A 16,263-nucleotide genomic window follows, 5' to 3' on the forward strand; every position below is an offset into this window, starting at 1 on the left:
GATACAGGAGGTATTAAGTGTAATGCTTCGGAATCAGCAAGCCAACCTAAAACAGCTTTATTCTTTCAGAAATTAACAAACCTAATCACAAAGAACATAACAGAATAAGTAATTTTTTTAAAATTTGGCAATGAAATATGAACATGAAAAGTATGGTTTTGTGCCATATTCTGAGTCATGCTGTTTGCTTTACCAACAAATGAAACTATACTACTCTGTATTCTTGTTTAATTATGATGAGTCAGCACACATTAAACACTCAACCTGGATGGTACTGTAACTGTTAACCAAGCTCCAATTAATTTTCTTTCTGTTTCAGTCACCAGTGCAAGAAAATAGTTTGATATTCATATCCCTATATCTATTTGCAGAAACTAATTTGAAAGTTATAAACATATACCTAAAAGCTGTCTGAGACACTGAAATAAAAAGAAACCTCAAAGTCACTGATTAGAATAACTTTCCAAGAGACACCAATACTTCAATGTTTAAACATTGAAAACTCACATAAATTCCATTTAATTAGTAAATACTACTTTCCATAGACCACCAAGGACCTAAATAATCATTTTCCCTTGGAAATGGGAAAAAAAAGTTTACTCTTAATATGGTCTTAACTGAATTCTAATCTCCAAGTTCAACCTAGAAGAGAAAAAAGCATCCTTTCCTGCTAAATGAGGAAAATACAAAATTCTAGTGTTTTAAAAAACATTTGTCCTTTTTAATAAGTAACTTTAAAAAGACAGCATGAATACCAACCTCAGACCCAGCCCTCTGCACAGCTGAGTAGCACATGGCAGCTTATATTATTGCTTTGCCTCAGCTCTTCCACTCAAGATTATTCACTTCCCTCCCCATTCTGCCCATGACAAACGCTATGCAGAGAGAATATGTCACAACCAACAGTTCTAAACTCTCTGCACTTAGATCCTCCTCATCAGACTGCATCTTAAATTCTGAGCTGTGTTGTCTTGGGAGCTGGTGAATATAGAGATAATATAAATATAAATAAATAAATCAAATGGGACTGATCAATATGTAACAAAATGAGAAGGTAAATATGCAGCTTTGCCTTGTCAACATCAGGAGCACATCTGTTCTTTAACTAAACTGATGCACATGATGCACTGCTGAAGATGCACAAGCTTCTCTAATGAAGGGAAGGTCAAGCAGCAGTCACTTGCCTAAGAAAAGAATTTTATAATTCATGGAAAACAGAAAATAAACATTTCATAGCTCTGGTAGGTACACAGTTGTCCTATTTTCACCATCCCACAATAAAGTTGTGTGTCATGGCACAGTTACAGATTCCAGGCTCATAAATCAGGACTAAGAAAAGCACGAGGACAGAGTGACTCAGCAGTGCCAGGGAAGCCCCTCACCCAGGTACTCCCGCAGACTCCATCCGGTTGGCCAGGGACACGTCATGGGACCAGACGTCATACTGCCACTTCCGGAGGCCGATCACACCGCACAGCACGTTCCCAGAATGAATGCCAACCCTCATGTTGATATCCACTCCTGTGGCTTCTCTCACCTGCCTGTGGAGATAGGAGGTTATTAGAGCATAAATTACCCTTCTGATTTTCTGTCCTCCTCCTAAAGATCCATTAAGGTTTAGTCTCATTATACAATTAGTGCAAAGAGCCAAACTTATGACCTAATGCATAGCTACCCAGCTACAGATTAGCTACAGATAATAAACACCCTTTCAGTGTTGACAAGAAGACTAAGAATGACTTTATTCAATACCTTCAAAGCCCTGATTCATTAAAAAGTGTTCTGTGCTATACTTACTTTATTGCTTCACACATATCAAGTCCCATCTTAACACAGTTCCTGGCATGAACTGGTAAGGATACAGGTAGGCCCGAGACACAGTAGTAACAGTCTCCCAGGATTTTTATTCTCATGCATTCATTCTCCTGTGAAATTATGGCAAACAGGAAAAAGTGAGCTGCAAGTAAAGTAATGCAACTGATGGCACCAAAACCAGGGCTTGTCTATAGCATCATGAGAAAGTCAGGCTTCATTCAATCCTTTTTGAAGCAAAGCTTACTTTTCCTTCCCCACATCCAAATGCCTGGATGGTCCTCACTTGATTTATCTTTTCATCTTAATTTTTATTAACACTTGAATTATAGGCAGCTTGTTCAATTTTTGAATAGCACCCTCACAAGTAACATTGTGCAGTGTCATAAACCTATAGAGAATTTAGGAGAAGTTAGGAATTAAGTTAGGAATTCAGATGCTGTGGTTTATTGTGTTTCAAATATGACAGAAGCCATCTCACACTACAGCAAACTACTCACACTACTACTATTACTACTACTCACTCACACTACTACTATTACCAAAAAAAAACCCTGCAATACTACAATGGCAGGAGAAAACTTTAAGTCTGCAACCGATGTCCATTACTGGCTATAGAAATGAAATGGGCAGAGCATATTGCTCCTTATAGTGTATTTTTTTAAAACATTACTGAGGAATTTTAAGCAAGACAGGGCTAATTCTGTGAGGCTGTATAGTGTTTGACTGATGAGTAGAGATGGCTCCATTTGGCCCAGCTAAAACCTTCAGCTGCCCAACCCTCCTTGCTGTGGGAACAGCCCAGCTCCAAAATACCACAGTTTACAACCAGCCCAGATCAGTGACAATTTACCAAAGTAAGCTGTTCTCCCTCATCTATCAAAGCTCTAAGAGAACATCCACCATTCTCCATCATCTCAAGCCATCCTATTATTTCTGACCATTGCAGCAAAAGAGACCATAGGCAGCCCTGTGCTTCCATTTCAGAGATCAACAGAGGAATATGTCCCCAGGCAAGAGCTCCTAGACTTCAGTATCCAGCTCAGTGGTCAGGTTAGTCACTGATTTTTATTAGGTAAATTGGAGCTTAAAACATTTTTGCATCATGGAAAAGCTGACTGAGAATACTCCCCAGCAGAAAAAAATTAACACAAAAAGCAAGAACTCCTCTTATGGCCTCAACCACAGAGTTGTGAAAGACCTTGAATCACTAAATCAGGACACTTCAAACCATGCAGTTTGCAAACAAGAGTTAGAAACTAAAACATATCACTCAAAATCTGGATTTTTTGCTATTTTTTTGAACTGAGAAACAGTTTCAAAAAACCACAAAGGTCTTTAACCTCAGCTTCTACCATGGCATAAAAAGTTTGTGGCAACTAAGATGACATTACTTAAACTATGTGTTCTTAATGGCTGCTTTGCAACAACACAATTACAATTACAATACATTCAGTATGACTCTCTTATTTTCCAGTACTTGTGGTTTGAAATTCATATCAATTCAAAGATTAGCAATGTCATTTAGTCAAAAAGGTTAAGTAGGATTTAGTTGGGTTTAATCAGGGATACATTTAAGAATTTATTCAATGACATCCACTAAGATTTAATTAAAAGTAATTTCACTCCTTTTCTATATTAATAGAGTATTTCCCAGTTTTTCTGAAGAATTTTTAAAATTTCACAAACCAGGTCCATGAATTTTCTCATTTGCATTCAATATATCCAAACATACTGAATTATAAAATCAAATCAACATCTTTAAATCATGGAAAGTTTTGATAGGTAGTTACTGGTCTTGACTTACACTTTACCAGTTCTAAATTTCAAGAACCAGAACTTTGGTTGGTATTTTTTTTTCTTTCACATATGAAAGGCAGTGTTTTCCTAAAGCTGTATTTACCTTATAATACTAAGAGATAAATCAATTGATATTAATATAACCAAGAATACATATCCAAGAAATCATCTCAGAGAGTAAACGTGTATGATACAATCTGAAAACTCAAATAGTCAGTTTGTGATTACAGCTGCAAAGAAATTAACCTCAAGAAGCACTTGCTAGTTTTAGGAACTATTGCCAGCATGAAGGGTCTGTAGTGAGGGTATATCTTAATAGGGACCATTAAATCTGCTACACATTTTTAGACCTTTCTGTAAGGATCCATTACTAGTTATTACTCCTGAGCTAAGAGAGCTCCTTCATCTGATGCAATGTAACTGAATTCATGAATTTCACTGTGAGCCTGGGACTTGTCCAACAAACAATCCTAAATGAACACAGAGAAGCTCCTCAATAGTTTGTATACAATGCCTCTTACAGCTCTGTTGCAATCATTTGTTGCCATCAGACAATTCCCTGAACAATACAGATAAGCCTCCAGATTGAAGAACTGGAATTATAGTAACAACTTTCTATATTTTCTATTTTTGTTTTAAATTTTGTTTTCATGTGGTTTTGCTAGTTAGCTTTAAGGCCAAAGCAGTCTTCCTTTACTGACTTCAGGAGCACTAACACCACCTGCCTTCTGTCTTGAGGAAAAGACTTCTTGTTTTTCCAGTGGTGGCCTTGATAGCCACTGCACAACAACTGCAACACCTACCTTTGCAATCTGATCAAACTTTCCAAAAAGTTCATTCAGCATCACCACAAGTTCCTTAGGAGAGCAGTCACTGGCAAGGCGAGTAAATCCTACAATGTCTGCATAAAGAATGCTAGACAAGAACAAAAGGAAAAAAACAGCTTAATTGAAACATGAAAATATGTCTCATCCACAGTCAGCTTAACTATTGAAATGCATAATAGAAAGCATCACTCTTTTTTGTAAAACAACTCCAGAAAAAAGGCTTTATGTATCTCAACTGATTTAGAAGACAGCACATCAGTTCAGGATGCATTATCTTCCCACAACAGGAAAGAAGCTCAGTTCAGCCTGAAAGTCTGCCTCCAGATTGTAGCTTCACTAGACTGTACACACTGATAAGAACCAACAGATTAATGTAATTACATCTAGAGTTTCCACTTACCTAACATTTTGGTGTCTTTTTACATACAGACTGTGGAAGTTGTTGTCATGCATTTGCCTATTATCATTAGTCTCCTTTAGTCGCTCTATGATTGCCAGCTTCATCTCCATAGAGATATGAGCTGGCAGTATGGATAAAAGCAAATTTTCCTAAAAAGAGATGCAAAAAAATTAATACTTAGAAGTCTTAACACAGTAAATTTGAAGTCAGCATTTTAGTGGCTGCAAGAAGGAATTAAAAAAGTAAAATGCAAATTCAAACAGCTTTTGAGTAATGCATGTCAGGTTTTCCAGAAAAATCTTGTACGATTTTGTTCTCAAAATCACAGTTTTTACAGCTAGGTAAGGGTGTTGCATAATTTTGCTTTTGTTTCTTGTGACCTGGATGTCACATCTCTCTGTAAACATGAAACATACAAAAATTCAGAATTCAGTACTACAACTTCTGGATGAACAAAACCATTTTTTTCTACCCATCTCTGTCTTATGTTAGCATCATCTTACAAAGACTGGGGTAAAAGCCAATATTCTACAAGGAAGAATCTCTGTCATAGTAAAAGCTCTTACAAATTTTCAAATGCTGCAAAAGCATCAATAGATATAAAACTGTAGACAAGATGCTGCCATAGCTTAAATGAACCAGGAACTGATGCCACTAAAATCAAGTATTTTGAATTGAATGAGAATACAAACTCATGAAAAAACAGTTACATTTTTTGATTATTCAGTGCATTTGATTCAAAAGCCCATACTTTAAAGCAGACCCTGCTAAACTGCTAGGCAAAAGAGGAAGACAAAAAGAGAGCCCTTAAACCCAGGAAGGGCTCTACCATCCCTGAGACAGGGTCACCACAGAAGGGGAAATGTTGCACAGAGCAGCTACAAGCAAGAACTTTCTCAGATGACATTGCCAGCAGGGTCAACACATTGTGTAACTGAGTAAAATGCTGCCCCTTTGGAGCAAATCTTTGGCCCTGAAATCTTTTATCCTGAATATCCCATCCAGCAGTATATAGATGGCAGTAAGCTGCTGAGTTACTTTGACAGTGCCTGCCACCAAAAAGAAATGCCTTGGCATTAGAGTGGGAAGAGGGAGTGCTTGAGCATCAAGTACTGGACTACACTAGGTATAGACAGCAGTGCATGGAGGCTGACACATGGCACGGTTTTCCAGGAAGTGATGAACCCTTGAACTGCATTTCTCACATCATCTTCAGAGAGAAAAAGTGGGTGGAAAAAAGGAGTCTCAAAATTGTGTGACAGATTGCAACAGAGACCTGTTCAGACTTAAACATATCTAGACTTCAAACAAGCAAGCATCAAATAAAAAAAAAACAAAAACCAAAACAACAACAAGAAAAAATACCACACAAAAGCCCCAAACATGCAAGTTACTTCATCACCCAAAGAATGAGAGCACACTGACTGTGCTGATTGGATACTTTCCTGGCTATTGTGTGAGGAAATAGGAAAATTCTGCCAGGACTTTCAAACAGATCTGTCATCTCATTTCAAAAGATAAGCATCAGAGGACAGATTGCACTAGCAGTGTGGCATTTTCTTCTTTTCAGTTCCACCAAGTCAGTCACTTCTCAGCCCCTTCCTCTTATCTAATAACTGGTGGGCAGAGAGCTCAGTACAGATCAGCCTCCTCAAACTGTTGTTCTTAACCCTACTTATCCCAGGATGAAAGAGGAAAATTTCAGCTTTGATAATTCTTTTCAATTCTTCCTCAGTAAGAAATTCACATTCCTTGGTTATTCTTTAAATACCACTGGAGCTTATGGAAATAAACAATGTCATACTCAATTTTTTTTTCTCCATTAGTCTCCAGTTTTCTCCTCCTAGCAAAAGAAAGGCTGTTTGTGAGAAAAGAAAATACAAGAACAAATAAAACTTTAGAATTTAAAAAAAAAAAAAAAGGACAAACAGGTGACCAAGGGAAGCATGAAACTAACTGCTGAAACTACCTTACAAGAATGTTCAGGGCACTAAGGGTATGTTCTTTTAAGCTACCATAGGCAAATAACATTTTATACCAGGAAAAAAGTAAGTAAATAAATGGCAATTAAATTTTTGTTATGAATACTGTGATTTTCATGTGGAAAAGGCATAAGAGAACAGCTTCCTCCCTTTAACTTCCTTCTTTTGTTACAATTGGCACAATTCTTATATTTGACACTAGGTGGGCATAACAAAGATTGGATCAAGCTTTTCAGCATGCATTAGTCACTAACCTTATAAAATACTACAGACTTTAGAAATTAAAACAAGCAATTCATAACATGAATTAGTTTACTCACTTGTTGCCTCTTCTCAATCTTCAATTTCATTCGGACCTGAATGCACTTTAATGTGTATCTATACAAATCCCAGGAAGCCACCTGCATTTGGCGTTTGTGAAATGCACCCATCAAGTTACCACAAAGAAAAACCACACCATTGGCCAGCAGCTGCACAAGAAGAAAAACATTTATCTACTGCAGAACAGTCATTGATGCTTCACTATAAAATGTACTACTCCTTAAAAACAATCAATCCAAGGACATGTTCAGTTTTTATCTTACCCTATCACACTCTAAGTCAGTGTGTGACAGGGTCACCACACACTACATCACCAGGATGTACCTGGGAACTACAAGCTAACTTTCAGTCAGTCATTCCTGCCCAAACATACAGGAGTATAATGAAACAGAAAATCCTGCTATATTGTTTTACATTTATTTGCAGGTTCCAGTGTTTGATTTAGGAAGAGCCCATTCTACAAAGTCATGTATCAGCACGCTGTGTGAAGTCTGACACACATCTCATCAAAAGAGCTGGGGTGCTATTTGAACACACCCTATTAATAAGTGTTGGGAGCCCTGAAAGCACCCAGTAGCACTCCCAGGCCCTGCTGACTCCCCAGGGCAGCAACAGTCCTTTTGATCCACCCTGTGGGCACCGTAGATGAAGTTAAACAGGACCTATCTGAAACACCCAAGATTGTGAAGAACAATTGTGACAAAGCTTGTTAGATTTTGACTTAGCTTAAAACAACTAAAATAATAATTCTGCTTCTTCCCCTTAGGTCAGAAAACCAAAAGGTATTATAGACTAAAAAAGCTGTGATTTTATACAACGCATGCACAACATATTTGGCTCAAATACTAAATCCATTAATTTGGAACACCCATATGAAAGTTTTGAACTTATCTAAAACAGGATTGTTATGCACATATTAAATGGAAGTATGACTAGGGAAGTTAATTATTTAACCAACTGGTCTTTCCTTACCTCAAAAAGAATGGATTCCTTATTTTTCCGAGAAGTCATGCTTACCATGACACTTAGAATAATAATATGAGAGAGAGCTGAAAGAATACTAATTATGACAGCACCTTTCATCCCAAAGGGTAGCATGGTATAAACTGTGAAGATTATGAATAGAAAGAATGGCACCTTTGGAAAGAAAAGAAAAAAAAGAATCACAGTTAGATGTGCCTGCCAAAACCCACTATGGGACAATGAGGAAAGTAACAGATTTTTTACTCATTTTCAAGCTGCAAAATTAAATATGGATATTTCAAAAGCACAATTTAAAATATAAGGAAAGTAGTACTCCTAAGAGCTTTGAGGGAGTTAGCAGCTTTAGGTTCATAGATGACAGTTTAATATATGACTTAATTTTTCAGTTATCCTTAACCTTCATCCTTAATTTATCTCTTACAGCTGAAGATGCACTTTGCACATCATGTACCAGGAACAGCATGTAGCAAGGGTAGCAGTATTGAACAAAATCCCATTTCTCACCTTCTCCAAGTTATTATTCTAATTTTAATATCACCTGATCATATGTCTAAGTTTACTCCATATTTGATAAACAACAGAAATCCAACCAATATTTCCTGGTACTGGCACAAGAGAATAATGATTTTTGCTACTACCTACATGTTTAGCTGCACAGATTTTACAAAATATGCAATGGTCCACCCAACTGCCAGGGAATACAAGGACTACAAAACTTATATTAATATTCATATATTTGCTATAGTGTTTAGCTACATGGAAACTAACAACCCTGATCAGAGCAAACTACTGCAGTTTTCCTGGCTGAAGTCTATCTAATCACTGCAACTCAACTTGTGCCATTCTAGACATGAACTTCCTTCAAAGAAGCCTCAGTGCCCAGGCTGCACTTAAATGTGTTGCCAGAATAGATAGGTTGGTTGGGAAAACAATAAACAAACATACAGAGATGTGAAAGTTTTCTTTAAAAAAAAATTTTTTTTCATATTCATCTTTACCATTTTAGCTGGGCTAAAAATATTTTTCTGCCATATGTAAAACCCCTTTCACATAATGTTCCAAATGCTGTGTACAAATTTTATAAGCATGGGAAAGTGAAGTTAATACCTGCATTTAAACAGTAGCTTCAATTAATGATAAAGAAATTCGAGAGAGAAGTCTGAAATGAATCAATTTACTTCTACTTTTTATTCTAGAGTCTACTTGTATTTTAGGCTTTAAATCAACATTAATGAATTACTATTATGACAACACCATGAGGCATTGGCTTGCAGCACTGAAAGTGGCAAAACAAAATCTTGCTTTGTTACATGTTTGTACTTCTAGTTAAGAATAGTAAATTTTGTTTTTTTTCCTAAGGTATTAGCTGCTTCCTTGAATAAAGAATACTGAATAGCAACTGTAAATACACACTGCTGGATCCCAGCCATAATACAAATCAGATTTGGGTTAACTGATAATTTATATCTTTCTTTATTTGAAATAAAGAGGGGAAGGGGAAGAGTCAGTAAAACAAGATAAAAAGTCATTTTTATTTCATTAAAAACTCTTCTGCTTACATTATGAGAGCTTAGGAGGAGTTTCCTACAGATTATGATATTTTTGGCATAATGAAATCGCCCGTCTTCTCATCAGAGATACTGAGCAATGAACTTTAGCCCCACCCAGCTATGCCAGGATGTGTCATTAATTCTTATTGTTCACTTCACCTCTCCCACTGATTTGAAAACATGCTCCCTAGGGCACACCCAGCTCTAGAGTCCCTTATGTGTTTCTTGAACACCACTCTGACCCATATAAATTAACAAATCCAGTGCTACTAATGAAAATTTTTCAAGATGAATTCATAGTAATTAAGATTTAGAAAAAATCTTAAACCAAAATACAATTAAATTACAATTTAAAGATGCAACTCCCACATAGATTTATGCACTCATCCAGTTTTCCCAGTTGAACTGTATTTTCACTATAATAAAGAATACAAACTAAAACTGACTAAAATTAAGCAATAAAACCAATTTAGGAAAGTGAACTTAAATCTCAAGAAAAAAATATTATGTAGCTATTTAATTTAGAAATAAATAAAGCCCACAAACACATTCATAAATACCAACTACCAGTTCTGTGTAAGTACCTGAATAAACAAGATATACATACTTGTTCCCACAGTTGGTAATCATTTTCTTTTCCAAAAAGAGATACATATCCCACAATTAGGAAGCAAATCCAAATCATAACTCCAAATAATGTCAGCCATCTCCGAAACAGGGATTCAATACATAAAAGTAAGTACATGACTGCAGATATGACAAGAGCAGCACATACTGCAGTAATGAAGGCAAGATGATAAGGTGCATCCTGCAAAAGCAAAACCAGGTGTTATCATTGGCTTAAATGTCCTGTTTAGAAAAAATGAAAAATGCATATATACTGCCCTGGAAATAGCTTAGACAGCTTTAAAATATGCTAATCTGCCTTCCTATGTAGTCTAGCTGTGGCATCATTAACACTTTGTGATATTCACACATATAGAGATAATAAATACTGTTAGAGATACCCAGTCTGCCTCAGTTCCACCATTATTATTATTATCCAAATAGTGTTTCTGGCTTTGTCTTTTAAGCTAACTATATTATAGTTGAAAAACAGTTAGAAGGCAATAAGGGATTATAACAGCTTCCTTATTACCTTCTACAACTTTATCTGTAAATCAACTGCCCTTTTACCAGATGCCAACTGGCTTGAAGAACACCTACTTTATTTATAGAAATTCATATTATGCTACATAACAAAAAATTCTTTAAGCTGCATCTTTCCTGTGTCTATAGGATCCTGCTGTTTGCTAAATATTGGTTCAACAGATCACCCATTGAACTAGGAGATTGCTATTGTATTTTTAGTACACACACCAAAATAAATACATCTATATATAGGAGTGAATATGTAAAACAGCTTAAAAATATCTCAGGAATTCATAACCAATTAATCACTATTATTTTGCATTTCCTAGATGACTCTATAAAGAAAATGCCAGACATTTTAACTTCTCTTCTTGCTCTTTCGTTGGCTGCTTTCGTACTTAGTTACTATTGTGGCTACTATTTAGCATATGATTTGTTCATAACATATAGGATGGAGAGACCAAATCCTTACAGGAACTGTGCATGCACCTGAAAACTCTGTTCCCTCTCTTTCCTGTGGCTTTTAAAACCATACACAGCTTTACACACAATTACTTGATTCTTTCAACATTGCAACTTTGATACTATGTAGCTCAAACAGTTCTTTAGTCATACACCTTTCATCTGCTGTCAAGGTGATTCCTCATGATCTTTGAAAACATTGAACACAAAGAAAAAGGTATACTCACAGCAGTGACAAAATAGATTATAATTAGAGTAGTCCAGAAGATGATTGCAATGAAGAGGAGTAGTAGTAGCAGTGGATGCTGCTGGCTTGTATAGTGATACTTCTCATAGAGTGGGTCTGATATCCTGCAGTCCTCATTTTCGTTGAAGAAGTATTTACCTTTAGCTGGCATTTTCTCCTTAGCTGCCTGCTATTTCTCTCAGTTCCCAGTGCACACAGTGAGACACAGCTGAAGGTACTGCTTCAAAGCAAAGTTTTGTCTTTTCACTGCTGCCTCTGTGATCTTTTGGCACACCAAGTAATCCACGTTCTCTGATTTTACTTCTCATCAGCATTAACTTCAGATTTCCAATGCAACCAAAAGCAGAGTTAGCTTCCCCAAAATCAGGAGCAGTTCATCATCAGCTCTATTCGTGAATCTCTAGATCAATTTATGTTGTGCAGAGAGGATTTTTTGGTGTGGGTTGTTTTTTTGTTTGTTTGTTTTTTGTTTGTTTGCTTGCTTTAATTATTATCTTGCAAGTCTGGAACTCCTTTTCATAAGTTTGATGCTCACTTCCTGGGATGAACTACTCTGCAGAGAGAAAGTATTATTCATTTCGTGTATTCTGTTAAGGTTACACAGCATTCCCCACAGGGAAAAAAGAAATTCCTTAAACTTTCTATCTGCATGCTCTGTCCAGTGAGCAAAAGCTTCCTCCTTGCTGCTAGGGTGAGAGCCCCTCAGCCTTGCAAAGCAGGGGCAGGGCTGGGGCAGCACTTGCCAATGGCTGCTCTTCACACACCACTGCTCCTTTCTCTAGCAACTGGAACAGTTTCATATGGAAAAGGCACAATTTATTTTGTTTCTTTTTGAGTAAATGACATCATTTCCATGAACATGTTGTGAAACCGAACACTAAAACCTGTTAGGAAGTGGTGTGCATGCCAATGTGTGTATCTATATATAAAATGTTTAATTATAATGCATATTGTTTGTATTCTTTTTTTAAAACATGCACTTTAATTTTTAAGTAATCCTTTTTTTTATTCCTTTCACATATCAATTAACAGGCGTAGAAAATGAGAAAATAATGTATCTGTCCAAGACAAAATCCCTTGAACTTTTTTTTTAATAAAAAGGTACTTAACATCTGGTTGTATATATTTCTTTCAACTATTATTAATAGTGTTTCCAAGGCAATAGGTTTTATTCTGTTAACAATGAACATAAAGAAATGAATTGTATTGTTGATTACTAATGACCAACGTTTTTCAAATAGATTAATGAATATAGCTCACTCAATGCCAAGAGATTTAAAACAAAAAAGCAGGGGGATGGCACAGAGGGAAGCATGAAAAACAGGATTTCAGAAGAAGTCTTATTAAAACTTGATAACAGGACAACAGCTTCTTTGCCATCCGACTGCCGTCACCATGGTGCCCAAGGCCATTGCTCTGGGGAGAAATAACTTGCTAAAAGACCTGTAGAAAAGCCAAATCCCAGCCAGTTACTCTCAAATGGCAAAATGTTCAACCACACGTGTTTAGATGGCATTCACACTACAACCAGAAGTGGTGCTGAGGGAAAAGTTTCAGAAACCACACTGAGTGATTTTGCCTCTGTAAATAGAGCCAAGCACTAGCGTACTACCCAGCTGGTAACGACTAAGCAGGCAAAACCATATATATCAATACTGAGACTGGGCAAAAAAAAAAGTCGTCTTTTGCCCAAAATAACTAACTACAGCTTCTTGTCCAGAGTATACCAGAAGTTTGGATTAATCACAAAAAACCTGTGTTTAATCACAAAAAGGAGAAAAGACCATACTGCATCACTTTTATTCAGTAACACCCATTATAAACTTATATACACATTAAAAACTGAAATAAAATTTAAGATATCTTTCAATACATCTTTCCTTTGTACAATTAATGATACGCTTAATATCGCATCTGTACTGATTATTACCAAACTTTTCTTCATAATAATAGGCCTCCACTTTCTACCTGAAAACAATTCTTCTGGTCCTCATAGCAGAGTACACTCATCTGCATAATAATTCTTGTGCCAAGGTGCATGAATACATCTTAAAAATCACACACGCTTAAAGTAAAGGAGATGCCAAGAAGAAACTGAAACATTTAAATGATGCCCTAATGCATTTTACAAGTCATTCAGGTGACTGCAGAATTACTTCACTGAGTGTAAGCCAATTTTTCTCTGAAGAGGAGAAGGTGTGCAGAGGGTAAAGACAGATTGCTATAGACAGTGGGAAGGTTACAACTGTGATGCTCCAGAGGGGAAGACAATTCACTAAACAGTCTGAATAATTCCTTTGCCATGAGGATGGGGGGTCCAGAAACACTCTTCCTGATGTGATCAGCTATACATAAGAGCATATATACAGGTTTGCTGTCCAGTTCCCTCTAGAAGTGCATTTGCAGAATAAAAATAATGAAGAAATTCTTATACTTGCAGAAATGTTATTTTGAGGATAATTTTTATGATAATAATTATTTTGAGAGACGGCCTTATTTTTCCAGTTAGCAGAACCAAATCTGTTTTCTAAAAAAACCTATTGATTGCTAAGCAGTAATAAAAATACATTCACAATTATGAGAGACAAGGAATCCTGTCTCGGGCTTCTTAATATTGAAATCCATGAAAAATTACTTCATGTTTTGCTTTCTGTAATTTATTCTTCAGACTATGTCAATGAAAAACCAACACCAGCACAATCTCTATTCCACAGAAGTATACTGTGTGGCTGTGTTTCAGTTATCTAATGGACAAAAGATGAAAAATATGTCAGCTTGGAACTATTTCTGAAAATTACTTAAGAGTTTTACAGGATACCAAATTGAAGAGAGAAGTCTCTCCAATGGTGAATCCATTTAATTTAAAAAAAAAAGGATTGCTACCTTATTGATTTGATTCTTCCTCTGCTGATCTTCACAGCATAAATGCACCTTTGAGATGCATAATTCAACTCTGAATCAATTTCAGTTTGCAGTTTGTACCCCATATCCCACTGTAATTACCACACCTTTTTTTAAAAGGTACCACAGAGCAACTTATGCTCCTTCAGTACAAGTTAAAGATTTTATAAATTACAAATTACTTGCAACATGCAAAATTAGCTTTCTGAGAAACATGCAGTTGTGCATTACTTGAGTAAATACATTTTTACATGGGATAAGAGTACTGACATGCCATTCATCCTCTTATGATAAGAAACAAAACCACACATTTTATATTAGCACAGAAACTGTATTGCAACTTTTTTTCACACCATTACTGGCATTACCTCTTTCCATTTGCATACAAGAGAATCTTCCTTTAAAGAACTTTGATACAGTTAGCTGAAAGTGCAATTTTTGTGCACTTCCCCCTTTCTCTGAGTTTTTTCCAGCAACCTTCTGAAAATATAGAAGGCAGACTTGAGAGACAGAAAAATATTCTACATTGTGGATGGCATCACCCATAAATTTAACACACTTCTATTTAGATGTATTTATGGATCACATGAGCACTGTGCACCATGGTCCTACTGACAAAGCCATAGGATTTTGTTACCAAAAATATGAAAGCAAACACTTAATTAAGCTACCTGGTTTGTACAGAAGCTCCTTTGTTCTCCTCGGCTAGATAAAAACTCTTCACAGTGCTTTGTGCCAATACACAACTTTCTCTTAGGAACTGGACTGGACTCAACAGCTGCAGAATAGACATGAGTGTACTACAGAGCCTATACAGACAAAGTGCTTTAAAAAAAACCCTAAGTGAAACACAATAGCATGGGCTACACTAACAAGTCAAAATATATTGAGATTAAAAATTTGGCCTAAGTCTTTATCCTGGTAAAAACTAAAGGTTCTGCCCCTGGGCCTCAGCAATTTCAGCCAGCAGTAGTTAGTGATCACTATTCAGCAGCTCTTTATTTCATTTACTTCCCTGCTGTCTGGACAAGTGCCCCACCTCCAGAAAGTCCTCACTGTCTGCTTGGCAGCTTTTCTCTCCACAACTACCCCAGTTATCTCTTGGTCACCCTTTCAGTCAAGAGCTCAAGTAAGCAGAGCAGGAGCTTATCAATTTTCTCCTCACAACATCTGTGTTTATTTCAGACACATTGGACAGGGTCCTTTTATATTCTATTTTTTCTTTTTTTACACACATCAGATCAAGGGTGTTGATCCCTGGAGTAACTTCAACATCTTCCTTACCAGTAATTGGCTGCAGGGAGCAATGTGAAGGCAGATGGGAGAAAAGGGAGGACACTGAAGGCATCTAGAGCAGAGCAGAAAGCCCCTCAGCACAGTCATTACTCTCTTGGACTGTGGCACAAACATTCTTCCCCCTGCAAAGTGTCACAACTGAAAGGGTTGTGATACTTGATACAAAAATCAGACTGATAACAAAAAAGTTCTTGGGACAGTCCTCCTTTTTTTTCTCTATTGGCAGAGCATGAACAGTTTGCAGGTGATGGGTTGGGTTGCAGTGAATCTGCTACACCTGCACCCTTCTCTCACTGATGCACCAGAAGGCACAGATGGGCAGCGATCACATCCTCTCTTAGAGGAATTCTCAACAGCTACCCATCAAGTTAATGCTTTCTAAATGGGGTCTGAGTATGCTGTGGTTCTGCTGTTCTCTGTTTCAAAACTACTCATGTATTCACAAACCCATCTACTGTAACCTCCTGGACTATTTTAAAACTATTTTTTCACTTAGCTGTTCACTTGCCACAGGCTCAGGTCTTGGTCATCTTAACCTGTCTCTTTCCTA

General features: G+C 36.7%; 1 protein-coding gene across 1 annotated transcript in view; it reads right to left on the minus strand.

Moving 5' to 3' along the window:
* The window catches only part of ADCY7 (adenylate cyclase 7), a 55,898-nt gene that overhangs the window by 17,962 nt on the left and 21,673 nt on the right, over positions 1-16,263 (minus strand). The window contains exons 3-10 of the mRNA XM_030457687.1: positions 11,497-12,069; positions 10,284-10,484; positions 8,115-8,279; positions 7,142-7,291; positions 4,840-4,988; positions 4,416-4,527; positions 1,798-1,925; positions 1,383-1,541 (exon numbers count right to left, since the gene is read on the minus strand). Coding sequence (XP_030313547.1) covers positions 1,383-1,541; positions 1,798-1,925; positions 4,416-4,527; positions 4,840-4,988; positions 7,142-7,291; positions 8,115-8,279; positions 10,284-10,484; positions 11,497-11,667 — 1,235 coding nt within the window. The 5' untranslated portion in view covers positions 11,668-12,069. The remainder of the gene's footprint in view (positions 1-1,382; positions 1,542-1,797; positions 1,926-4,415; positions 4,528-4,839; positions 4,989-7,141; positions 7,292-8,114; positions 8,280-10,283; positions 10,485-11,496; positions 12,070-16,263) is intronic.

This window comes from Calypte anna, chromosome 11, assembly GCF_003957555.1.
Source record: "Calypte anna isolate BGI_N300 chromosome 11, bCalAnn1_v1.p, whole genome shotgun sequence".
In the NCBI taxonomy this organism is placed as follows: Eukaryota; Metazoa; Chordata; class Aves; order Apodiformes; family Trochilidae; genus Calypte; species Calypte anna.